We start from the raw sequence: 25,481 nt of genomic DNA on the forward strand, positions 1-25,481 counted from the left end.
CGAGCTTCCCCTTGGCAGCAAAGGTGCCCTGCAAGGTTCAGGTATCTCTCCCATGCTCCTTAACTTAGTCCTGACTGGCCTTTCCCAGCAACTACAACGAGTCGACAATATCAACCATACCATCTACGCCGACGACATCATGATCTGGGCGTACGGAGGCAGTGATGGTCAAGGGGAGTCAGCCCTCCAAACGGCGATTGCCTATCCCCAAGAAACCGGACTGCGCTTTTCGCCGGCTAAATCGGAGCTGCTTCTCTAAAAGCCCATTCAGCGGGGACGCCCTTCCAAACACCAATCTGATCACCGACCCTGTGACGACATCACCCTACGCCTTCAAGATGGCAATTCTATCCTACACGTCCCTAGTATCTGGGTCCTCGGTTTCACCATCTCTACCAACGGCTCCAACGCCTTGGCTTTGAACAAGATCTGTGCCCAATCTTAAAACACTCTACGCTTTTTAAACGTATCTCCAACCGACGAGGGTGGAGATACAATCGATCCCGACTGACATCCGTAGCTGAATCTACACAGACCCTATCCCTAGAAACATGCACCCTGAATATAACAGGGCCCGGCGCCTAGCTCGGGCCGGAGCTATCATAAAATCCCTTGCTCACACACCTGGCGTCACACTTCTGAGCTGTTAGGAAAAGCGATAGAACACATTGGCGCTAATATTCTAAAGGGCTAATGCGTTCTGCTCCTAACGTGGAAACTAATTTGCGCAAATTCGTTTTTTCATCGCTTAAATAATTGTCTGAAAAAGAGGACTTGAGGGTGAGAATGATCTATGCGTTGATTTGACGTTGTTAGGATAAGTGATACAGGTCGCGTTAATATTCTAAAGGGCTAGAGGCTTCTCCTTTTTACGTGACAAATTATTTGGGGAAATCCGTTTGTTAGTCGAGTAAATAACTTTCTCAGAAAGTAACTTTCGGGTGGGATTGATTTATGCGTTGAATCTGAGCTGTTAGGAAAAGTGATAGAACACAGTAGCGCTAATATTCTAAAGGGCTAACGCGTTCTGCTTCTAACGGGGAAACTAGTTTGCGCAAATTCATTTATTCATCGCCTAAACAATTGTCTGAAAAGGGGGTTTGATTGTGGGAATGATCTACGCGTTGATTTGGTGCTGTTAGCGAAAGTGATAAAGAGGTGGCGGTAATATTCTAAAGGGCTAGAGGCTTCTCCTTTCTACGTGGCAAATGATATGTGGAAATTCGTTTGTAAGTCGAGTAAATAATTTTCTCAGAAAGTGACTTTCGGGTGGGATTGATCTATGCGCTGAATCTGAGCTGTTAGGAAAAGCAATAGAACACAGTAGCGCTAATAATCTAAAGGGCTAACTCGTTCTGCTTCTAACGGGGAAACTAATTTGCGCAAATTCGTTTATTCATCGCTTAAATAATTGTCTGAAAAAGGGGACTTGAGGGTGAAAATGATCTATGCGTTGATTCGGTGCTGTCAGCGAAAGTGATAAAGAGGTGGCGTTAATATTCTATAGGGCTAGAGGCTTCTCCTTCTTACGAGACAAATTATTTGTTGAAATTCGTTTGTTAGTCGAGTAAATAATTCTCTGAGAAAGTGACTTTCAGATGGGATTGATGTATGCGGTGAATCTGAGCTGTTAGGAAAAGCGATAGAACACAGTGGCGCTAATATTCCAAAGGGCTAACGCGTTCTGCTTCTAACGGGGAAACTAATTTGCGCAAATTCGTTTTTTCATCGCTTAAATAATTGTCTGAAAAAGGGGACTTGAGGGTGAGAATGATCTATGCGTTGATTCGGTGCTGTTAGCGAAAGCGATAAAGTGGTGGCGTTATTATTCTAAAGGGCTAGAGGATTCTCCTTTTTACGTGACAAGTTCTTTGTGGAAATTCGTTTGTTAGTCGAGTAAATAATTCTCAGAAAGTGACTTTCAGTTGGGATTGATCTATGCGTTGGATCTGAGCTGTTAGGAATAGCGATAGAACACATTGGCGCTAATATTCTAAAGGGCTAACGCGTTCTGCATCTAACGGGGAAACTAATTTGCGCAAATTCGTTTATTCATCGCTTAAATAATTGTCTGAAAAAGGGGACTTGAGGGTGAAAATGATCTATGCGTTGATTCGGTGCTGTCAGCGAAAGTGATAAAGTGGTGGCGTTATTATTCTAAAGGGCTAGAGGATTCTCCTTTTTACGTGACAAGTTCTTTGCGGAAATTCGTTTGTTAGTCGAGTAAATAATTCTCAGAAAGTGACTTTCAGTTGGGATTGATCTATGCGTTGGATCTGAGCTGTTAGGAATAGCGATAGAACACATTGGCGCTAATATTCTAAAGGGCTAACGCGTTCTGCTTCTAACGGGGAAACTAATTTGCGCAAATTCGTTTATTCATCGCTTAAATAATTGTCTGAAAAAGGGGACTTGAGGGTGAGAATGATCTATGCGTTGATTCGGTGCTGTTAGCGAAAGCGATAAAGTGGTGGCGTTATTATTCTAAAGGGCTAGAGGATTCTCCTTTTTACGTGACAAGTTCTTTGTGGAAATTCGTTTGTTAGTCGAGTAAATAATTCTCAGAAAGTGACTTTCAGTTGGGATTGATCTATGCGTTGGATCTGAGCTGTTAGGAATAGCGATAGAACACATTGGCGCTAATATTCTAAAGGGCTAACGCGTTCTGCTTCTAACGGGGAAACTAATTTGCGCAAATTCGTTTATTCATCGCTTAAATAATTGTCTGAAAAAGGGGACTTGAGGGTGAAAATGATCTATGCGTTGATTCGGTGCTGTCAGCGAAAGTGATAAAGAGGTGGCGTTAATATTCTAAAGGCTAGAGGCTTCTCCTTCTTACGAGACAAATTATTTGTTGAAATTCGTTTGTTAGTCGAGTAAATAATTCTCTGAGAAAGTGACTTTCAGATGGGATTGATGTATGCGGTGAATCTGAGCTGTTAGGAAAAGCGATAGAACACAGTGGCGCTAATATTCCAAAGGGCTAACGCGTTCTGCTTCTAACGGGAAAACTAATTTGCGGGAATTCGTTCATTCATCGCTTAAATAATTGTCTGAAAAAGGGGACTTGAGGGTGAGAATGATCGATACGTTGATTCGGTGCTGTTATCGAAAGTGATAAAGAGGTGGCGTTAATATTCTAAAGGGCTAGGGGCATCTCCTTTTTACGTGACAAATTATATTTGGAAATTCATTTGTTAGTCGAGTAAATAATTTTCTCAGAAAGTGACTTTCAGGTGGGGTTGATCTATGCGTTGAACCTGAGCTGTTAGGAAAAGCGATAGAACACAGTGGCGCTAATATTCTAAAGGGCTAACGCGTTCGGCTTCTAACGGGGAAACTAATTTGCGCAAATTCGTTTATTCATCGCTTAAATAATTGTCTGAAAAAGGGGACTTGAGGGTGAGAATGATCGATGCGTTGATTCGGTGCTGTTAGCGAAAGTGATAAAGAGGTCGCGTTAATATTCTAAAGGGCTACAGGCTTCTCCTTCTTACGAGACAAATTATTTGTTGAAATTCGTTTGTTAGTCGAGTAAATATTTCTCTGAGAAAGTGACTTTCAGGTGGGGTTGATCTATGCGGTGAATCTTAGCTGTTAGGAAAAGCGATAGAACACAGTGGCGCTAATATTCTAAAGGGCTAACGCGTTCTGCTCCTAACGGGGAAACTAATTTGCGCAAATTCGTTTTTTCATCGCTTAAATAATTGTCTGAAAAACGGGGCTTGAGGGTAAGATTGATCTATGCGTTGATTTGGCGCTGTTAGGAAAAGTGATAGAGGTCGCATTAATAATCTATAGGGCTAGAGCCTTCTCCTTATTACGCGACAAATTATTTGTGGAAATTCGTTTGTTAGTCGAGTAAATAATTTTCTCAGACAGTGACTTTCGGGTGGGATTGATTTATGCGTTGAATGTGAGCTGTTAGGAAAAGCGATAGAACACAGCAGCGCTAATAATCTAAAGGGCTAACGCGTTCTGCTTCTAACGGGGAAACTAATTTGCGCAAATTCGTTTATTCATCGCTTAAATAATTGTCTTAAAAAGGGGTTTGATTGTGGGAATGATCTACGCGTTGATTTGGTGCTGTTAGCGAAAGTGATAAAGAGGTGGCGGTAATATTCTAAAGGGCTAGAGGCTTCTCCTTTTTACGTGGCAAACTATATGTGGAAATTCGTTTGTTAGTCGAGTAAATAATTTTCTCAGAAAGTGACTTTCAGCTGGGATTGATCTATGCGCTGAATCTGAGCTGTTAGGAAAAGCAATAGAACACAGTAGCGCTAATAATCTAAAGGGCTAACTCGTTCTGCTTCTAACAGAGAAACTAATTTGCGCAAATTCGTTTATTCATCGCTTAAATAATTGTCTGAAAAAGGGGACTTGAGGGTGAAAATGATCTATGCGTTGATTCGGTGCTGTCAGCGAAAGTGATAAAGAGGTGGCGTTAATATTCTAAAGGGCTAGAGGCTTCTCCTTCTTACGAGACAAATTATTTGTTGAAATTCGTTTGTTAGTCGAGTAAATAATTCTCTGAGAAAGTGACTTTCAGATGGGATTGATGTATGCGGTGAATCTGAGATGTTAGGAAAAGCGATAGAACACATTGGCGCTAATATTCTAAAGGGCTAATGCGTTCTGCTCCTAACGAAGAAACTAATTTGCGCAAATTCGCTTATTCATCGCTTAAATAATTGTCTGAAAAAGGAGACTTGAGGGTGAGAATGACCTATGCGTTGATTTGGCGCTGTTAGGAAAAGTGATAGAGGTCGCGTTAATATTCTAAAGGGCTAGAGGCTTCTCTCTTTTACGTAACAAATTATTTATGGAAATTCGTTTCTAAGTCGAGTAAATAATTGTCTCAGAAAGTGACTTTCAGGTGGGATTGATCTATGCGTTGAATCTAAGCTGTTACGAATAGCGATAGAACACAGTGGCGCTAATATTCTGAAGGGCTAACGCGTTCGGTTTCTAACGGGGAAACTAATTTGCGCAAATTCGTTTATTCATCGCTTAAATAATTGTCTGAAAAAGGGGACTTGAGGGTGAAAATGATCTATGCGTTGTTTCGGTGCTGTCAGCGAAAGTGATAAAGAGGTGGCGTTAATATTCTAAAGGGCTAGAGGCTTCTCCTTCTTACGATACAAATTATTTGTTGAAATTCGTTTGTTAGTCGAGTAAATAATTCTCTGAGAAAGTGACTTTCAGGTGGGGTTGATCTATGCGTTGAACCTGAGCTGTTAGGAAAAGCGATAGAACACAGTGGCGCTAATATTCTAAAGGGCTAACGCGTTCGGCTTCTAACGGGGAAACTAATTTGCGCAAATTCGTTTATTCATCGCTTAAATACTTGTCTGAGAAAGGGGACCTGAGGGTGAGAATGATCGATGCGTTGATTCGGTGCTGTTAACGAAAGTGATAAAGAGGTCGCGTTAATATTCTAAAGGGCTAGAGGCTTCTCCTTCTTACGAGACAAATTATTTGTTGAAATTCGTTTGTTAGTCGAGTAAATAATTCTCTGAGAAAGTGACTTTCAGGTGGGGTTGATCTATGCGGTGAATCTGAGCTTTTAGGAAAAGCGATAGAACACAGTGGCGCTAATATACTAAAGGGCTAACGCGTTCTGCTTCTAACGGGGAAACTAATTTGCGCAAATTTGTTTATTCATCGCTTAAATAATTGTCTGAAAGAGGGACCTTGAGGGGGAGAATGATCGATACGTTGATTCGGTGCTGTTAGCGAAAGTGATAAAGAGGTGGCGGTAATATTCTAAAGGGCTAGAGGCTTCTCTTTATTACGTGGCAAATTATTTGTGGAAATTCGTTTGTTAGTCGAGTAACTAATTTTCTCAGAAAGTGACTTTCAGGTGGGATTGATCTATGCGGTGAATCTTAGCTGTTAGGAAAAGCGATAGAACACAGTGGCGCTAATATTCTAAAGGGCTAACGCGTTCTGCTACTGACGGGGAAACTAATTTGTGCAAGTTCGTTTATTCATCGCTTAAATAATTGTCTGAAAGAGGGACCTTGAGGGGGAGAATGATCGATACGTTGATTCGGTGCTGTTAGCGAAAGTGATAAAGAGGTGGCGGTAATATTCTAAAGGGCTAGAGGCTTCTCCTTTTTACGTGGCAAATTATATGTGGAAATTCTTTTGTTAGTCGAGTAAATAATCTTCTCAGAAAGTGACTTTCGGGTGGGATTGATCTATGCGCTGAATCTGAGCTGTTAGGAAAAGCGATAGAACACAGTCGCGCTAATATTCTAAAGGGCTAACGCGTTCGGCTTCTAACGGGGAAACTAATTTCCGCAAATTCGTTTATTCATCGCCTAAATACTTGTCTGAAAAAGGGGACTTGAGTGTGAGAATGATCTATGCGTTGATTCGGTGCTGTTAGCGAAAGCGATAAAGTGGTGGCGTTAATATTCTAAAGGGCTAGAGGCTTCTCCTTTTTACGTGACAAATTATTTGGGGAAATCCGTTTGTTAGTCGAGTAAATAATTCTCTGAGAAAGTGACTTTCAGATGGGATTGATGTATGCGGTGAATCTGAGCTGTTAGGAAAAGCGATAGAACACAGTGGCGCTAATATTCTAAAGGGCTAACGCGTTCTGCTTCTAACGGGGAAACTAATTTGCGCAAATTCGTTTATTCATCGCTTAAATAATTGTCTGAAAAAGGGGACTTGAGGGTGAAAATGATCTATGCGTTGATTCGGTGCTGTCAGCGAAAGTGATAAAGAGGTGGCGTTAACATTCTATAGGGCTAGAGGCTTCTCCTTCTTACGAGACAAATTATTTGTTGAAATTCGTTTGTTAGTCGAGTAAATAATTCTCTGAGAAAGTGACTTTCAGATGGGATTGATGTATGCGGTGAATCTGAGCTGTTAGGAAAAGCGATAGAACACAGTGGCGCTAATATTCTAAAGGGCTAACGCGTTCTGCTTCTAACGGGGAAACTAATTTGCGCAAATTCGTTTATTCATCGCTTAAATAATTGTCTGAAAAAGGGGACTTGAGGGTGAAAATGATCTATGCGTTGATTCGGTGCTGTCAGCGAAAGTGATAAAGAGGTGGCGTTAACATTCTATAGGGCTAGAGGCTTCTCCTTCTTACGAGACAAATTATTTGTGGAAATTCGTTTGTTAGTCGAGTAAATAATTCTCAGAAAGTGACTTTCAGTTGGGATTGATCTATGCGTTGGATCTGAGCTGTTAGGAATAGCGATAGAACACATTGGCGCTAATATTCTAAAGGGCTAACGCGTTCTGCTTCTAACGGGGAAACTAATTTGCGCAAATTCGTTTATTCATCGCTTAAATAATTGTCTGAAAAAGGGGACTTGAGGGTGAAAATGATCTATGCGTTGATTCGGTGCTGTCAGCGAAAGCGATAAAGTGGTGGCGTTAACATTCTATAGGGCTAGAGGCTTCTCCTTCTTACGAGACAAATTATTTGTGGAAATTCGTTTGTTAGTCGAGTAAATAATTCTCAGAAAGTGACTTTCAGTTGGGATTGATGTATGCGGTGAATCTGAGCTGTTAGGAAAAGCGATAGAACACAGTGGCGCTAATATTCTAAAGGGCTAACGCGTTCTGCTTCTAACGGGGAAACTAATTTGCGCAAATTCGTTTATTCATCGCTTAAATAATTGTCTGAAAAAGGGGACTTGAGGGTGAAAATGATCTATGCGTTGATTCGGTGCTGTCAGCGAAAGTGATAAAGAGGTGGCGTTAACATTCTATAGGGCTAGAGGCTTCTCCTTCTTACGAGACAAATTATTTGTTGAAATTCGTTTGTTAGTCGAGTAAATAATTCTCTGAGAAAGTGACTTTCAGATGGGATTGATGTATGCGGTGAATCTGAGCTGTTAGGAAAAGCGATAGAACACAGTGGCGCTAATATTCTAAAGGGCTAACGCGTTCTGCTTCTAACGGGGAAACTAATTTGCGCAAATTCGTTTATTCATCGCTTAAATAATTCTCTGAAAAAGGGGACTTGAGGGTGAAAATGATCTATGCGTTGATTCGGTGCTGTCAGCGAAAGTGATAAAGAGGTGGCGTTAATATTCTAAAGGCTAGAGGCTTCTCCTTCTTACGAGACAAATTATTTGTTGAAATTCGTTTGTTAGTCGAGTAAATAATTCTCTGAGAAAGTGACTTTCAGATGGGATTGATGTATGCGGTGAATCTGAGCTGTTAGGAAAAGCGATAGAACACAGTGGCGCTAATATTCCAAAGGGCTAACGCGTTCTGCTTCTAACGGGAAAACTAATTTGCGGGAATTCGTTCATTCATCGCTTAAATAATTGTCTGAAAAAGGGGACTTGAGGGTGAGAATGATCGATACGTTGATTCGGTGCTGTTATCGAAAGTGATAAAGAGGTGGCGTTAATATTCTAAAGGGCTAGGGGCATCTCCTTTTTACGTGACAAATTATATTTGGAAATTCATTTGTTAGTCGAGTAAATAATTTTCTCAGAAAGTGACTTTCAGGTGGGGTTGATCTATGCGTTGAACCTGAGCTGTTAGGAAAAGCGATAGAACACAGTGGCGCTAATATTCTAAAGGGCTAACGCGTTCGGCTTCTAACGGGGAAACTAATTTGCGCAAATTCGTTTATTCATCGCTTAAATACTTGTCTGAAAAAGGGGACTTGAGGGTGAGAATGATCGATGCGTTGATTCGGTGCTGTTAGCGAAAGTGATAAAGAGGTCGCGTTAATATTCTAAAGGGCTAGAGGCTTCTCCTTCTTACGAGACAAATTATTTGTTGAAATTCGTTTGTTAGTCGAGTAAATATTTCTCTGAGAAAGTGACTTTCAGGTGGGGTTGATCTATGCGGTGAATCTTAGCTGTTAGGAAAAGCGATAGAACACAGTGGCGCTAATATTCTAAAGGGCTAACGCGTTCTGCTCCTAACGGGGAAACTAATTTGCGCAAATTCGTTTTTTCATCGCTTAAATAATTGTCTGAAAAACGGGGCTTGAGGGTAAGATTGATCTATGCGTTGATTTGGCGCTGTTAGGAAAAGTGATAGAGGTCGCATTAATAATCTATAGGGCTAGAGCCTTCTCCTTATTACGCGACAAATTATTTGTGGAAATTCGTTTGTTAGTCGAGTAAATAATTTTCTCAGACAGTGACTTTCGGGTGGGATTGATTTATGCGTTGAATGTGAGCTGTTAGGAAAAGCGATAGAACACAGTGGCGCTAATATTCCAAAGGGCTAACGCGTTCTGCTTCTAACGGGAAAACTAATTTGCGGGAATTCGTTCATTCATCGCTTAAATAATTGTCTGAAAAAGGGGACTTGAGGGTGAGAATGATCGATACGTTGATTCGGTGCTGTTATCGAAAGTGATAAAGAGGTGGCGTTAATATTCTAAAGGGCTAGGGGCATCTCCTTTTTACGTGACAAATTATATTTGGAAATTCATTTGTTAGTCGAGTAAATAATTTTCTCAGAAAGTGACTTTCAGGTGGGGTTGATCTATGCGTTGAACCTGAGCTGTTAGGAAAAGCGATAGAACACAGTGGCGCTAATATTCTAAAGGGCTAACGCGTTCTGCTTCTAACGGGGAAACTAATTTGCGCAAATTCGTTTATTCATCGCTTAAATAATTGTCTTAAAAAGGGGTTTGATTGTGGGAATGATCTACGCGTTGATTTGGTGCTGTTAGCGAAAGTGATAAAGAGGTGGCGGTAATATTCTAAAGGGCTAGAGGCTTCTCCTTTTTACGTGGCAAACTATATGTGGAAATTCGTTTGTTAGTCGAGTAAATAATTTTCTCAGAAAGTGACTTTCAGCTGGGATTGATCTATGCGCTGAATCTGAGCTGTTAGGAAAAGCAATAGAACACAATAGCGCTAATAATCTAAAGGGCTAACTCGTTCTGCTTCTAACAGAGAAACTAATTTGCGCAAATTCGTTTATTCATCGCTTAAATAATTGTCTGAAAAAGGGGACTTGAGGGTGAAAATGATCTATGCGTTGATTCGGTGCTGTCAGCGAAAGTGATAAAGTGGTGGCGTTATTATTCTAAAGGGCTAGAGGATTCTCCTTTTTACGTGACAAGTTCTTTGCGGAAATTCGTTTGTTAGTCGAGTAAATAATTCTCTGAGAAAGTGACTTTCAGATGGGATTGATGTATGCGGTGAATTTGAGATGTTAGGAAAAGCGATAGAACACATTGGCGCTAATATTCTAAAGGGATAATGCGTTCTGCTCCTAACGAAGAAACTAATTTGCGCAAATTCGCTTATTCATCGCTTAAATAATTGTCTGAAAAAGGAGACTTGAGGGTGAGAATGACCTATGCGTTGATTTGGCGCTGTTAGGAAAAGTGATAGAGGTCGCGTTAATATTCTAAAGGGCTAGAGGCTTCTCTCTTTTACGTAACAAATTATTTATGGAAATTCGTTTCTAAGTCGAGTAAATAATTGTCTCAGAAAGTGACTTTCAGGTGGGATTGATCTATGCGTTGAATCTAAGCTGTTACGAATAGCGATAGAACACAGTGGCGCTAATATTCTGAAGGGCTAACGCGTTCGGTTTCTAACGGGGAAACTAATTTGCGCAAATTCGTTTATTCATCGCTTAAATAATTGTCTGAAAAAGGGGACTTGAGGGTGAAAATGATCTATGCGTTGATTCGGTGCTGTCAGCGAAAGTGATAAAGAGGTGGCGTTAATATTCTAAAGGGCTAGAGGCTTCTCCTTCTTACGATACAAATTATTTGTTGAAATTCGTTTGTTAGTCGAGTAAATAATTCTCTGAGAAAGTGACTTTCAGGTGGGGTTGATCTATGCGTTGAACCTGAGCTGTTAGGAAAAGCGATAGAACACAGTGGCGCTAATATTCTAAAGGGCTAACGCGTTCGGCTTCTAACGGGGAAACTAATTTGCGCAAATTCGTTTATTCATCGCTTAAATACTTGTCTGAGAAAGGGGACCTGAGGGTGAGAATGATCGATGCGTTGATTCGGTGCTGTTAACGAAAGTGATAAAGAGGTCGCGTTAATATTCTAAAGGGCTAGAGGCTTCTCCTTCTTACGAGACAAATTATTTGTTGAAATTCGTTTGTTAGTCGAGTAAATAATTCTCTGAGAAAGTGACTTTCAGGTGGGGTTGATCTATGCGGTGCATCTGAGCTTTTAGGAAAAGCGATAGAACACAGTGGCGCTAATATACTAAAGGGCTAACGCGTTCTGCTTCTAACGGGGAAACTAATTTGCGCAAATTTGTTTATTCATCGCTTAAATAATTGTCTGAAAAAGGAGACTTGAGGGTGAGAATGACCTATGCGTTGATTTGGCGCTGTTAGGAAAAGTGATAGAGGTCGCGTTAATATTCTAAAGGGCTAGAGGCTTCTCTCTTTTACGTAACAAATTATTTATGGAAATTCGTTTCTAAGTCGAGTAAATAATTGTCTCAGAAAGTGACTTTCAGGTGGGATTGATCTATGCGTTGAATCTAAGCTGTTACGAATAGCGATAGAACACAGTGGCGCTAATATTCTGAAGGGCTAACGCGTTCGGTTTCTAACGGGGAAACTAATTTGCGCAAATTCGTTTATTCATCGCTTAAATAATTGTCTGAAAAAGGGGACTTGAGGGTGAAAATGATCTATGCGTTGATTCGGTGCTGTCAGCGAAAGTGATAAAGAGGTGGCGTTAATATTCTAAAGGGCTAGAGGCTTCTCCTTCTTACGAGACAAATTATTTGTTGAAATTCGTTTGTTAGTCGAGTAAATAATTCTCTGAGAAAGTGACTTTCAGATGGGATTGATGTATGCGGTGAATCTGAGATGTTAGGAAAAGCGATAGAACACATTGGCGCTAATATTCTAAAGGGCTAATGCGTTCTGCTCCTAACGAAGAAACTAATTTGCGCAAATTCGCTTATTCATCGCTTAAATAATTGTCTGAAAAAGGAGACTTGAGGGTGAGAATGACCTATGCGTTGATTTGGCGCTGTTAGGAAAAGTGATAGAGGTCGCGTTAATATTCTAAAGGGCTAGAGGCTTCTCTCTTTTACGTAACAAATTATTTATGGAAATTCGTTTCTAAGTCGAGTAAATAATTGTCTCAGAAAGTGACTTTCAGGTGGGATTGATCTATGCGTTGAATCTAAGCTGTTACGAATAGCGATAGAACACAGTGGCGCTAATATTCTGAAGGGCTAACGCGTTCGGTTTCTAACGGGGAAACTAATTTGCGCAAATTCGTTTATTCATCGCTTAAATAATTGTCTGAAAAAGGGGACTTGAGGGTGAAAATGATCTATGCGTTGTTTCGGTGCTGTCAGCGAAAGTGATAAAGAGGTGGCGTTAATATTCTAAAGGGCTAGAGGCTTCTCCTTCTTACGATACAAATTATTTGTTGAAATTCGTTTGTTAGTCGAGTAAATAATTCTCTGAGAAAGTGACTTTCAGGTGGGGTTGATCTATGCGTTGAACCTGAGCTGTTAGGAAAAGCGATAGAACACAGTGGCGCTAATATTCTAAAGGGCTAACGCGTTCGGCTTCTAACGGGGAAACTAATTTGCGCAAATTCGTTTATTCATCGCTTAAATACTTGTCTGAGAAAGGGGACCTGAGGGTGAGAATGATCGATGCGTTGATTCGGTGCTGTTAACGAAAGTGATAAAGAGGTCGCGTTAATATTCTAAAGGGCTAGAGGCTTCTCCTTCTTACGAGACAAATTATTTGTTGAAATTCGTTTGTTAGTCGAGTAAATAATTCTCTGAGAAAGTGACTTTCAGGTGGGGTTGATCTATGCGGTGCATCTGAGCTTTTAGGAAAAGCGATAGAACACAGTGGCGCTAATATACTAAAGGGCTAACGCGTTCTGCTTCTAACGGGGAAACTAATTTGCGCAAATTTGTTTATTCATCGCTTAAATAATTGTCTGAAAAAGGAGACTTGAGGGTGAGAATGACCTATGCGTTGATTTGGCGCTGTTAGGAAAAGTGATAGAGGTCGCGTTAATATTCTAAAGGGCTAGAGGCTTCTCTCTTTTACGTAACAAATTATTTATGGAAATTCGTTTCTAAGTCGAGTAAATAATTGTCTCAGAAAGTGACTTTCAGGTGGGATTGATCTATGCGTTGAATCTAAGCTGTTACGAATAGCGATAGAACACAGTGGCGCTAATATTCTGAAGGGCTAACGCGTTCGGTTTCTAACGGGGAAACTAATTTGCGCAAATTCGTTTATTCATCGCTTAAATAATTGTCTGAAAAAGGGGACTTGAGGGTGAAAATGATCTATGCGTTGATTCGGTGCTGTCAGCGAAAGTGATAAAGAGGTGGCGTTAATATTCTAAAGGGCTAGAGGCTTCTCCTTCTTACGAGACAAATTATTTGTTGAAATTCGTTTGTTAGTCGAGTAAATAATTCTCTGAGAAAGTGACTTTCAGATGGGATTGATGTATGCGGTGAATCTGAGATGTTAGGAAAAGCGATAGAACACATTGGCGCTAATATTCTAAAGGGCTAATGCGTTCTGCTCCTAACGAAGAAACTAATTTGCGCAAATTCGCTTATTCATCGCTTAAATAATTGTCTGAAAAAGGAGACTTGAGGGTGAGAATGACCTATGCGTTGATTTGGCGCTGTTAGGAAAAGTGATAGAGGTCGCGTTAATATTCTAAAGGGCTAGAGGCTTCTCTCTTTTACGTAACAAATTATTTATGGAAATTCGTTTCTAAGTCGAGTAAATAATTGTCTCAGAAAGTGACTTTCAGGTGGGATTGATCTATGCGTTGAATCTAAGCTGTTACGAATAGCGATAGAACACAGTGGCGCTAATATTCTGAAGGGCTAACGCGTTCGGTTTCTAACGGGGAAACTAATTTGCGCAAATTCGTTTATTCATCGCTTAAATAATTGTCTGAAAAAGGGGACTTGAGGGTGAAAATGATCTATGCGTTGTTTCGGTGCTGTCAGCGAAAGTGATAAAGAGGTGGCGTTAATATTCTAAAGGGCTAGAGGCTTCTCCTTCTTACGATACAAATTATTTGTTGAAATTCGTTTGTTAGTCGAGTAAATAATTCTCTGAGAAAGTGACTTTCAGGTGGGGTTGATCTATGCGTTGAACCTGAGCTGTTAGGAAAAGCGATAGAACACAGTGGCGCTAATATTCTAAAGGGCTAACGCGTTCGGCTTCTAACGGGGAAACTAATTTGCGCAAATTCGTTTATTCATCGCTTAAATACTTGTCTGAGAAAGGGGACCTGAGGGTGAGAATGATCGATGCGTTGATTCGGTGCTGTTAACGAAAGTGATAAAGAGGTCGCGTTAATATTCTAAAGGGCTAGAGGCTTCTCCTTCTTACGAGACAAATTATTTGTTGAAATTCGTTTGTTAGTCGAGTAAATAATTCTCTGAGAAAGTGACTTTCAGATGGGATTGATGTATGCGGTGAATCTGAGATGTTAGGAAAAGCGATAGAACACATTGGCGCTAATATTCTAAAGGGCTAATGCGTTCTGCTCCTAACGAAGAAACTAATTTGCGCAAATTCGCTTATTCATCGCTTAAATAATTGTCTGAAAAAGGAGACTTGAGGGTGAGAATGACCTATGCGTTGATTTGGCGCTGTTAGGAAAAGTGATAGAGGTCGCGTTAATATTCTAAAGGGCTAGAGGCTTCTCTCTTTTACGTAACAAATTATTTATGGAAATTCGTTTCTAAGTCGAGTAAATAATTGTCTCAGAAAGTGACTTTCAGGTGGGATTGATCTATGCGTTGAATCTAAGCTGTTACGAATAGCGATAGAACACAGTGGCGCTAATATTCTGAAGGGCTAACGCGTTCGGTTTCTAACGGGGAAACTAATTTGCGCAAATTCGTTTATTCATCGCTTAAATAATTGTCTGAAAAAGGGGACTTGAGGGTGAAAATGATCTATGCGTTGTTTCGGTGCTGTCAGCGAAAGTGATAAAGAGGTGGCATTAATATTCTAAAGGGCTAGAGGCTTCTCCTTCTTACGATACAAATTATTTGTTGAAATTCGTTTGTTAGTCGAGTAAATAATTCTCTGAGAAAGTGACTTTCAGGTGGGGTTGATCTATGCGTTGAACCTGAGCTGTTAGGAAAAGCGATAGAACACAGTGGCGCTAATATTCTAAAGGGCTAACGTGTTCGGCTTCTAACGGGGAAACTAATTTGCGCAAATTCGTTTATTCATCGCTTAAATACTTGTCTGAGAAAGGGGACCTGAGGGTGAGAATGATCGATGCGTTGATTCGGTGCTGTTAACGAAAGTGATAAAGAGGTCGCGTTAATATTCTAAAGGGCTAGAGGCTTCTCCTTCTTACGAGACAAATTATTTGTTGAAATTCGTTTGTTAGTCGAGTAAATAATTCTCTGAGAAAGTGACTTTCAGGTGGGGTTGATCTATGCGGTGAATCTGAGCTTTTAGGAAAAGCGATAGAACACAGTGGCGCTAATATACTAAAGGGCTAACGCGTTCTGCTTCTAACGGGGAAACTAATTTGCGCAAATTTGTTTATTCATCGCTTAAATAATTGTCTGAAAGAGGGACCTTGAGGGGGAGAATGATCGATACGTTGATTCGGTGCTGTTAGCGAAAGTGATAAAGAGGTGGCGGTAATATTCTAAAGGGCTAGAGGCTTCTCTTTATTACGTGGCAAATTATTTGTGGAAATTCGTTTGTTAGTCGAGTAACTAATTTTCTCAGAAAGTGACTTTCAGGTGGGATTGATCTATGCGGTGAATCTTAGCTGTTAGGAAAAGCGATAGAACAAAGTGGCGCTAATATTCTAAAGGGCTAACGCGTTCTGCTACTGACGGGGAAACTAATTTGTGCAAGTTCGTTTATTCATCGCTTAAATAATTGTCTGAAAGAGGGACCTTGAGGGGGAGAATGATCGATACGTTGATTCGGTGCTGTTAGCGAAAGTGATAAAGAGGTGGCGGTAATATTCTAAAGGGCTAGAGGCTTCTCTTTATTACGTGGCAAATTATTTGTGGAAATTCGTTTGTTAGTCGAGTAAATAATTGTTTCAGAAAGTGACTTTCCGGTGGGATTCATCTATGCGTTGAATCTGAGCTGTTAGGAAAAGCGATAGAACACAGTGGCGCTAATATTCTAAAGGGCTAACGCGTTCGGCTTCTAACGGGGAAAATAGTTTGCGCAAATTCATTTATTCATCGCCTACATAATTGTTTGAAAAAGGGGTTTGATTGTGGGAATGATCTACGCGTTGATTTGGTGCTGTTAGCGAAAGTGATAAAGAGGTGGCGGTAATATTCTAAAGGGCTAGAGGCTTCTCCTTTTTACGTGGCAAATTATATGTGGAAATTCTTTTGTTAGTCGAGTAAATAATCTTCTCAGAAAGTGACTTTCGGGTGGGATTGATCTATGCGCTGAATCTGAGCTGTTAGGAAAAGCGATAGAACACAGTCGCGCTAATATTCTAAAGGGCTAACGCGTTCGGCTTCTAACGGGGAAACTAATTTCCGCAAATTCGTTTATTCATCGCTTAAATACTTGTCTGAAAAAGGGGACCTGAGGGTGAGAATGATCTATACGTTGATTCGGTGCTGTTAGCGAAAGTGATAAAGAGGTCGCGTTAATATTCTAAAGGGCTAGAGGCTTCTCCTTTTTACGTGGCAAATTATTTGTGGAAATTCGTTTGTTAGTCGAGTAACTAATTTTCTCAGAAAGTGACTTTCAGGTAGGATTGATCTGTGCGGTGAATCTGAGCTTTTAGGAAAAGCGATAGAACACAGTGGCGCTAATATACTAAAGGGCTAACGCGTTCTGCTTCTAACGGGGAAACTAATTTGCGCAAATTTGTTTATTCATCGCTTAAATAATTGTCTGAAAGAGGGACCTTGAGGGGGAGAATGATCGATACGTTGATTCGGTGCTGTTAGCGAAAGTGATAAAGAGGTGGCGGTAATATTCTAAAGGGCTAGAGGCTTCTCTTTATTACGTGGCAAATTATTTGTGGAAATTCGTTTGTTAGTCGAGTAACTAATTTTCTCAGAAAGTGACTTTCAGGTGGGATTGATCTATGCGGTGAATCTTAGCTGTTAGGAAAAGCGATAGAACACAGTGGCGCTAATATTCTAAAGGGCTAACGCGTTCTGCTACTGACGGGGAAACTAATTTGTGCAAGTTCGTTTATTCATCGCCTAAATACTTGTCTGAAAAAGGGGACTTGAGTGTGAGAATGATCTATGCGTTGATTCGGTGCTGTTAGCGAAAGCGATAAAGTGGTGGCGTTAATATTCTAAAGGGCTAGAGGCTTCTCCTTTTTACGTGACAAATTATTTGGGGAAATCCGTTTGTTAGTCGAGTAAATAACTTTCTCAGAAAGTGACTTTCGGGTGGGATTGATTTATGCGTTGAATCTGAGCTGTTAGGAAAAGCGATAGAACACAGTGGCGCTAATATTCCAAAGGGCTAACGCGTTCTGCTTCTAACGGGGAAACCAATTTGCGCAAATTCGTTTTTTCATCGCTTAAACAATTGTCTGAAAAAGCGGACTTCAGGGTGAGAATGATCTATGCGTTGATTTGGCGTTGTTAGGATAAGTGATACAGGTCGCGTTAATATTCTAAAGGGCTAGAGGCTTCTCCTTTTTACGTGACAAATTATTTGGGGAAATCCGTTTGTTAGTCGAGTAAATAACTTTCTCAGAAAGTGACTTTCGGGTGGGATTGATTTATGCGTTGAATCTGAGCTGTTAGGAAAAGCGATAGAACACAGTGGCGCTAATATTCCAAAGGGCTAACGCGTTCTGCTTCTAACGGGGAAACTAATTTGCACAAATACGTTTATTTATCGCTTAAATACCTGTCTGAAAAAGGGGACTTGAGGGTGAGAATGATCTATGCGTTGATTCGGTGCTGTTAGCGAAAGTGATAAAGAGGTGGCCGTAATATTCTAAAGGGCTAGAGGCTTCTCCTTTTTACGTGACCAATTATTTTTGGAAATTCGTTTGTTAGTCGAGTAAATAATTCTCTGAGAAAGTGACTTTCAGATCGGATTGATCTATGCGTTGAATCTGAGCTGTTAGGAAAAGCGATAGAACACAGTGGCGCTAATATTCCAAAGGGCTAACGCGTTCTGCTTCTAACGGGGAAACTAATTTGCGCAAATTCGTTTATTCATCGCTTAAATACTTGTCTGAAAAAGGGGACTTGAGTGTGAGAATGATCTATGCGTTGATTCGGTGCTGTTAGCGAAAGTGATAAAGAGGTGGCCGTAATATTCTAAAGGGCTAGAGGCTTCTCCTTTTTACGTGACAAATTATTTGTTGAAATTCGTTTGTTAGTCGAGTAAATAATTCTCTGAGAAAGTGACTTTCAGATGGGATTGATCTATGCGTTGAATGTGAGCTGTTAGGAAAAGCGATAGAACACATTGGCGCTAATATTCTAAAGGGCTAATGGGTTCTGCTCCTAACGGGGAAACTAATTTGCGGAAAATTCGTTTTTTCATCGCCTAAATAATTGTTGGAAAAGGGACTTTCAGGTGGGAATAATTTATGCGTTGAACCTGAGCTGTTAGGAAAAGTGATAAAGGAATATTCTAAAGGCTATAGGCGTATGCTTTTAAAGAGGAAGCCAATTTATGCAATTTCGCTTATTCGTCGCCTATATAATTATCAGTAAAGGTTTATTTGCTGGGGGAATGATCTATGCTGTCAATTAGTTGTTAGAAGTTATAAAGCAAATGGTGAGATTATTGTAAAGGGCTATAGGATTCTGCTTTTAACACGGAAAGTAATTTCTGCAAATTCGTTTTTTTTTTTTTTTTTTTTTTTATCGCGTAAGTAATTTTCAGTGAAAGTGCATTTACTGGAGGAATGATCTATGCGTTGAATCTGATCTGTTAGAATAATCTCTCCACCGTGTTTTAAAGCTTCTAAGGGGCTATGAGCTTCTTGTTTTAACGCAGAAAGTTATTTACAGAAATTCGGTTATTCATCGAGTAAATAATTGTCAGTTAAAGTATTTCCTTGGGAATATTCTATGCGTTGAATCTGAGATGATGGAACTATTAAAGTAAGCGGAGATATTTTTCTATAAGGGCTATAGGCTTCTGGCTTTAACGTGGAAAGGAACTCATGGAAATTTGTTTTGTTTTTATCGAGTAAGTAATTGTTAGTAAAAGTGCATTTGCTGGTGGAATGATCTATGCTTTTAATCTGAGGTGTTAGAAGTTATAAAACACGGCGGAGAAAATATTCTCAAGTGTTATAGGCCTCTGCTTTTAACGCGGAAAGTAACTTGCGCAGAATCGTTTATTCGTCACGTAAATAATTGTCATTAAAAAGGCATTTGCTGGTGGAACGATGTATGTATTGAATTTAGCTGTGAGAAATTATAAAATAAGGCGGAGAGAATATTTAAATGCTTATAGGCTTTTGCTTTTAACGCGGAAAGTACTTTACGCAAATCGTTAATTCATCGCGTTAATCATTGTCAATAAAATTTATTTCCAGGAGGAATGATCTATGCTTTGAATCTGAGGTGTTTGATTTTGTAAAGCAACCGGAGAGATTATTTTGAAGGCTATATGCTTCTGATGTTAAAGCGCAATGTAATGTACACAAACAAGTTTATTCATCAGTAAAAGTATGCTAACGATATCCCCAGTAGACTTTCGCTTCTTTTAATTTTACCGTCCCCTTTTCCCTTTCCCCAGTGTAGGGTAGCCAACCGGGCTCAGTCCTGGTTAACCTCCCTACCTTTCCTTTATCATTTGCTCTCTCTCTCTCTCTTAAGGGGGAATGACATTCACTCATGAATGAATGAGTGACATTGCATGTCATCTGACTTCTCCGTCTGCGAATTATTCTTTCGATAAATGTCGTCCGGCTAGATTTAATTGTTTAATTTTAGCCCTAGCTTTATGGGAGCATGTGCTTCCGTCAACTTTTTTTGCCTATCCGCCAACGCAGTTGGCAGTATATTAAAGTAGTGTGCCTGTCGACACGGCTGTTTACTGCAGACGGCGATCCACCTCGCGTCGTTATGGTGAAGATGTCATAGTTGGGTCGATGGACCGTCATGATGACGATGCCCGCCCTGGTGGCCTGTTGGACAAAATCAGTTTAGGACGTCAGTCAAAAATGGGTTGGTTTAGCAAGGCTACATATGCATGAAGGATATAAACATCACTGAAGTTAAATGTGGCATCAGCAGCAGGCATCATCATCAGTAGACATTTCGCCCGGAAATTCAATCCAATAGGCATTGGGAAGTGCTATTAGCAGTCAAGAGTAGGCGAGAACATATGGTGCCATTTATTTTCATGGAATGCCACTGACAGTGTTGCACAGAGGTCGGGGGTTTGCTTCGCATTGAGTCATGTCGTATAAAGAACAGCGGATAGGTCGTTTTCATAGACTGCCCACAGCCGTCGCACCTATTACCTGGTGTATTGTAGGGGCAAAGTTGTTTCAAATGTTTCATGCTGGTTATGCTATATAACACTACTAACGACTGCAAAAGGTTTTGACAGTCATGCCAAAGACAAACCTAAAGGTACGGCTCTTTTGCACTAGCTTTTATATGGACCCATGCTGTAGAGCTTGCAGGCCACATAGTACCCCTGTGGTAATCCGTTGTTTATTGAAATAAAGGAATGCACGGCACAAACTTACTCCTGATTGCTCTCTAATGTGGCTGTAACTGTTTAGCCTGGTCAATTATTCAATAAACTCAGAAAGACGAGTACATGTCATTCTCACTGTTGCCTTGGCATCATCCCAGGTCGACCTGACTTCTTTAGCAGCGAGGTGAACATCTCCTGCAGCATGCTCATGTCAAGCCACATGTAGCAGCTGCGAGCAACGTACGTGACACAGTGTTCATGTCACTGGCAAGGCTGCAGCACACTGTTGACCTCGCGCAGCCGGATGCTCCATTTTGGATGTCGGTTGGCCAGGATGTCCAGCAAGATCGAACCTTCTTGCTCAGCATTTCTAAGTGCAAAGGTATGTTGTTTAATTGACTCGGCCGCTGATATTTGAAGATTTGTACGTTTTGCTACATTTTCACATTTCATGTCAGCGATGCACCGTTTCTACATGTCACACTAACAATCAACGACCTGTGGTTGTAGATGTCAATGTAAACAAATGCACCGCTTTGGCTAATCCGACACGCAAGGCTGCGCGCTAAGACTTATTCAATATGCGTGAGGTATAAAATATGTGTAAAAATTATACAAAGAGAGTTTCAACTGCTGAAATCAGCGACAACAAACTCTAAGGCAGCCGCGTCCGCAGACGGAACTCGGCACGCCTTCAACGGCCGCATTGCTGGCACGAGAGAGCGCTCAGGCTTGCTCATCCGGTGGTCGATGATTGCGACGTGGCTTCCAGGTACGACATTGCTACCATGAAGAAGCCAGCCGCGATCGACGAAACGCCTAACCGACGCAGACTCAACATGGGTGCAGGTGCACAAATCGAAGGGCGAAAGCCCCGGCTCCCTTCCAAAGCGTTGCCAGCGGCATGCGACAGAGCGCAGCACAGAAAAGTGAAAAAGTCGGATTAGAAACGAACGCATGCTGTAAACTACTTTTCCTTGGTGAGCTGAGCATTTTCGGTCTAATCCTGAGCTTCGGAATAATTTGCTAGTACTGAAACAAGTAAGTCACAATTGGGGGCAGCATCAGCATAGTTTCAAACGTGAACAATTCTGAAAATACTCGGACATATCGTCCCGTTCCCAAGTTCACCAGCATTTGTTTATGCGATTTGAATTAAGACACCAAAACCTGCACTAGAGACTATTGCTACATGCTTAAACAGAGGCTACATAGCAATTACACCTACCTCACCAGAAATTCAATTCAGTTATTTTCTGATCAGGTTTGTATTTATGCTGATGGTACAGTGGTTCAGAATTAAAATCTAGTTAAAGCCCATTGGCTAAACTTAGCCCCTCAAGTTAACAGTACGTAATTGCGGGTCTGCGTATGAAACATCTCCTTCAGCTAGCTTAATGTGAGCCTTGCAATCGGAGCAGATAAGAAGCACTCGTTTCTGTATCGGAATTCATACTCCGCCGATTCATTACTTGGACTCGTGCTTTTGACACATACTGGCTCGCTTCACAAACGAGCAGCGTGCCACTGACAGGTTCCTATATGAAATATTCAGATCTTTGCAATTAATAGGGCGGGCCATAAAATGGCGTATATATTCTGGCTGGAATTGTCCCATATGTCGCACGTGGGTCGGGCTGTGCTCTTGAAACGGAACGCCAACTAGATGCATGCGCAACAGCACGAGAACGTTGTGGCGTTCAAAAGTTTAGATAATGTCCAGTCGTCTAGTTTATATGAACTCTGTTGTGTATTCGCTAGACTAAGAGCATTGGGATTGTATTAATTTTCGTACATAGCCAATATATGTATGTTTCTTTCAGTACTCGTCACCATATTACTAACCACGTAAAGCCACCTTACATATTGATCCGATCAGCAGCCTGTTAGATACTGCAAATAAATAAAAAATTAAATACATAAATAAAATGGACTATAGGGCTATATGCTGCGTCAGCGGCGCTAGGAAGCAGGGTCTGTAAATTTCGCCCTCCCACTTTTCGTAGCACCAACTTGGCATCGAACAGTATGCGAATTCCTGACAACTGAGGAAAACGCACGGCAAGCAATTAATTCTGCCTGAAGGAGTTGCCAGCCCACTCAATTTTTTCTTTATTTTTTTGTTACAGTTCCAGAGCAGCGTGCTCACCGGAAGTTCTCCGGAGGATCCGGATGCTCACCGGAGGATCTGCCCACCACGGACTTCGGAGAATCCCTTGATCTGAAGCAACCTGGTGCGCGAGCCACCGAGCAGCCGCTGACCCAGACTGAAGAGGTTCAGCTCGAACGCCAGGTTTCGAACTTACGTCAGAGCGGCCACTTTCACTGTCATGACGACGTGGCCATTCGCACCGTTTTTGAAAATTACGACAAGCGCTTGGTTCCGCACACACAAAAATAAAGTCTGAAAACACCGCAGGCCAAAAGGCCAGAAGACGACGATGATGGCGACGTGTAACGCCCATGACGTGCAAGATGCCTTACACTTCACGTACCACGACTCGAACTAATAAGTGTCTGAGGGGCACGTCCTGGGTAGCTTGAGGTGAGTTACGGGCGGGTCTTCGAAATAGAGCACCGATAGCACGGCGGCTTACCGAGTTATATAGTTGGTAAAGGGGGAGGGGAAGACAAGGAGTGGAATGTTGGTGGAGTGCATGACTAGCTGAAATAACGAAAAACCCACGTACGACTGCAAAATTAGCCGGAGACTTTTGCGGTGGCGTATGTTATTCGCCTACTGTTATTCAATAAGCGAAGAACTTTGTTCAGGATCCTTTTAACCCTGCAATGCATAACGCGCCTTCCGATTGCTGCGCCGTTCGAGACTGAATTTCAAATTTCTGCACGTGAAACAGAAGTAGCGACATACATTCCTAAGCTGTTCACGTGTGAAACTCGGCTGCAATATAACTACTAGCTGCAGTGCTCGTTATGTTTGCTGAAGCTATCTTCAGTACAAGTTTGCGCTCCATGGCGAGGAATAAAGTTGTACGTATTTTGTGTAGAACGCTGTTTGGGCATTGCAGGGTTTAATGCGTCCAAATACGTTTGGTGTCTGTGTTGAATGCTATGAACGGCGAACTCGTCAAAGTACTTGAAAAACTGCAGCAGTGGATAACGAAGCCTGAAAGGACACCACACCACTGCAAAATTTGGAGTTCATCTGGGAGGCGTACCGCAGGTTGAGTAGAAGACGTCGGGATAATTTATCACTGAACTGGCGCCTGTGTTGTGTAGCAGGCAAACTTACGCGTGACATTAGCATGTTAAGCAATCGCTGCATAAGAATGAAAAAGCTTGTTGAGCATCGGAAGTACTTTCGTGCTGTTCTGTAGTTTTTCCGCGTACTTTTCTCTCGCGTTCCACAATCTTCGCGAACAGCCGTGCGCCGTGCTTATTAGCCGGAGGCTTCCGTTAAGCTGTTCCAAACATACTTGTAGAATGGATTTCGTTGTTTCTCGCACAGATACAGCCTTCTGGGTTTTACGATGTCCAGGACTTCGGAATTGCCACTAAGAATTTGTGATAGTATTTGTTTTCCCCTGCCAGCGTTACTTTCTATTCCCGGCACCTCTCGTTCTAGTAATGGATTCGATGTCGTATTTGTGAGAAATTTGCACTTTCGGCGTCATGTGCGCGCATGTATACGGCGTAAATTAAGGTGGGAATGTTCGGTTTTTGATCGTCCCTCAATTTTGTTTTTTACAGGGCCGGAGGAATGCTTTTGCTGGTGTACGAATGGTTAAGAGCTCCGAAATAAAGTTAGTGTGTGGAATTAAGGCCCGTGCGTGTCTGGTCTCTCTTCGCTAGCATTTTCTTTCAGCGTGGACAAGCGTCCGAGTGTCGCCAGTCAATCGACAAGTATTTCTATCAAAGGGGGACGTGGGTCTTCTCATAAAAGGAATTGAACAGCTTGCTATATTGAACCGCTCCTCGCAGTGCTACTAAACCGGGTCAAGGATTCAGATAACTACGGCGTGTTCAGTGACGCCCGATACAGTTCCGCTACGCTGCTGCAAAGTGTACGCAGAGTGTAGCGTAATGTGCACATGAGCACGCGGATAGAGCATGTGGTATGTTGTCGGCAGAACGAACTGTGTGACCAGCTAGGCAGCAATAGCGGCCCAGCTGGCCAAGCTACTGGTCGAGAAATAAACAGCGTTTGATGTGCCGTTCCGGTAGCCGAGCGGCTTGAGTGTTGATCTCGTATCCTTCAGTACGGTGGTTCGATTCCCGCTGCCTGCATCGCTGTGAAAAAAAAAAAGGCAGCGATGCGGATGCCGGGGCTCGAAGTGCCATCCATGAAGGTTCGAGGTGGACCGTTAAGGCTGGGTCTCGACCTCTAGAGGACCTCCTGCATCGTAGTACCGGCGTACGCATGGCCAGTGCGCGGATTGAAGGCGGTGCGGACGTCGGCACAACGACGCAGGTGACCCCCTGGGAGTTATGTCGCCGTGCAGCTTGCTGCCGGAACTGGGAGTTCCGGCACCCAGCTGTGCTCTCGGCCGCCGGAATGTGGCGGATAAGAGGGAGTTTTGTGTCATGGTGCACACTATTTCCTCTCGCTATCCCCCGGGTATCCTAAGAGGGTGGATACCTGCTGCTTTTGGGGGAAGTGCGGAGGGCACCCCACGGAGAAGGGCGACCACACGCGAAAGAGACCACACCACGACGCCCAGAGAAAACCGACCTGCAAACGACCTGAGCCACCCCTCCACAGAAAATCGCCGCGCACCTGGCGACCCCCCCCCCCCCCCGATCTTTTGCCGCGCCAGCTCTATAGAGGTCGGCCCTCTAAGAGCTAAGAGGTCGCGCGGCCCTCCGGCGCTCTATGGAGGGCCGCGCGACCTCTTGGAGGGCCGACCTCTATAGAGCTGGCGCGG

At 42.0% G+C, this 25,481-nt stretch overlaps 1 protein-coding gene across 1 annotated transcript in view; it reads left to right on the forward strand.

Moving 5' to 3' along the window:
- Positions 1-24,408, forward strand: part of LOC129386889 (uncharacterized) — a 45,940-nt gene extending 21,532 nt beyond the window's left edge. Inside the window, exons 7-8 of the mRNA XM_072285234.1 lie at positions 22,725-22,888; positions 24,307-24,408. Of these exons, the coding sequence (XP_072141335.1) occupies positions 22,725-22,888; positions 24,307-24,408 (266 nt within the window). The remainder of the gene's footprint in view (positions 1-22,724; positions 22,889-24,306) is intronic.
- Positions 24,409-25,481: the final 1,073 nt, after the last annotated feature.

This window comes from Dermacentor andersoni, chromosome 11, assembly GCF_023375885.2.
Source record: "Dermacentor andersoni chromosome 11, qqDerAnde1_hic_scaffold, whole genome shotgun sequence".
NCBI lineage: Eukaryota > Metazoa > Arthropoda > Arachnida > Ixodida > Ixodidae > Dermacentor > Dermacentor andersoni.